The sequence below is a fragment of the Aplysia californica genome, unplaced genomic scaffold (assembly GCF_000002075.1).
Source record: "Aplysia californica isolate F4 #8 unplaced genomic scaffold, AplCal3.0 scaffold01154, whole genome shotgun sequence".
Classification (NCBI taxonomy): Eukaryota; Metazoa; Mollusca; class Gastropoda; order Aplysiida; family Aplysiidae; genus Aplysia; species Aplysia californica.
The window spans coordinates 170,250-171,605 of NW_004798424.1; the positions used below are offsets into that span (position 1 = coordinate 170,250).

The window sequence follows — 1,356 nt, forward strand, 5'->3', positions numbered from 1 at the left end:
CAGTAGTGGTCTTACACAGGTTGTCTTTTAAGACCGTGTCACTGTAATACTTTTTTTTTAAAATCTAGAAGTAAAAAGAGAAGTGATTGATTGTACGTACTGTCAACGGACAAATGATCTTTAGAGCAGGTTCGGCTATGATATTTCAAAAGTTTGGTCTTAAGTTTAAAAACAGTCAAGTAGTATACTATTACTCTAATGGTCACCTTGTCAAGACAACCACCTGTACAAACGACCCCTTTCCACTTCCCCGCTTTTCGTTTTTATACACCATAAAACATTATATTACTTTAGTGCCGTAAAATATTTACCAAACTGAAATTGATAAACACTCACCAAGATACCTACCTGTCCAAGACGACCACTTTTCGTCTAGACAATTGGTTGTCGCTGTGGGCAATTTTGACTTTTCTTCCTACAGAGAGCTGCATTACTGATATAAAGGCCTTTAATCTATGACATTGGCAGAGGAAAAAAAAAAGAAAAGAAAAAGAAAGAAAAATATATGAGCAATTTTTAAAAAATCACCACCACCACCAACACACAAAAAACCAACAAAAAACACCACAACAACGACAACAACAACAACAACAACAACAACAACAACAACAACAACAACAACAAAAATAGAACCCTCTCCTCCCGAAAAAAAAGATAGAAAACCAGAATCAAAATAAATGAAAACAAGTGAAAAGAAAAGAACACGACACAGCCTCATTATCTCCCCCAGGACAACGACCGAGAAGGACCGGCCTGGTCTGTGAGGCGACTGATGAAGATGAAGCCTGGCGTAGCGTGGTGGCTTCTGGTGTACCTGGTGGCGGCATATGGAGTTGTCGCCCCTGTACTTTCTACTTCTGAGGAGAAGGGATTCAAACCAGACCCGCGAGATCCATATCTCATACATGGTGAGACTGTTTGTCTGACGACTTTGTGTTTGTTTGTCATTTGTGGATGGCTGCATGTTTTTAATAACTTAGTAGTTTATTTTTAGAATTGGTCTTGGCTTCATTTTTTTTAAGGGGGGCGGGTTGGGGGGAGTAATGACAATTTGTTCATTTGTTTCCTGAACATTTTTTTTCTTCCACAAGACATAAACGACTCATCCTGTTTCTAACTTATTGTTCATCACTTCTGTCTTATACTGTATGATAATATAATGTATAGTTGAGTTTCCTAATGATCTCTGTGGTATAGGCTAGCAATTAGGCGCTTTGCTGTCACACACAGAATGATCCGACTTCGATTCCCATGTGGGGCGATTTGTATCGAAATATCTCTGTACTTCTGCTGAGAGGTTGTGTCCCTTTCAGCAAAGGTTGGCACTGACGATGGGACGCAAAAACACCTATATAT

General features: G+C 39.1%; 1 protein-coding gene across 1 annotated transcript in view; it reads left to right on the forward strand.

Moving 5' to 3' along the window:
- Positions 1-704: 704 nt before the first annotated feature.
- Positions 705-1,356, forward strand: part of LOC101861701 — a gene marked incomplete at its 3' end in the record, with an annotated part of 5,667 nt that continues 5,015 nt past the window's right edge. Inside the window, exon 1 of the mRNA XM_005111955.3 lies at positions 705-908. Coding sequence (XP_005112012.1) covers positions 773-908 — 136 coding nt within the window. The remainder of the gene's footprint in view (positions 909-1,356) is intronic.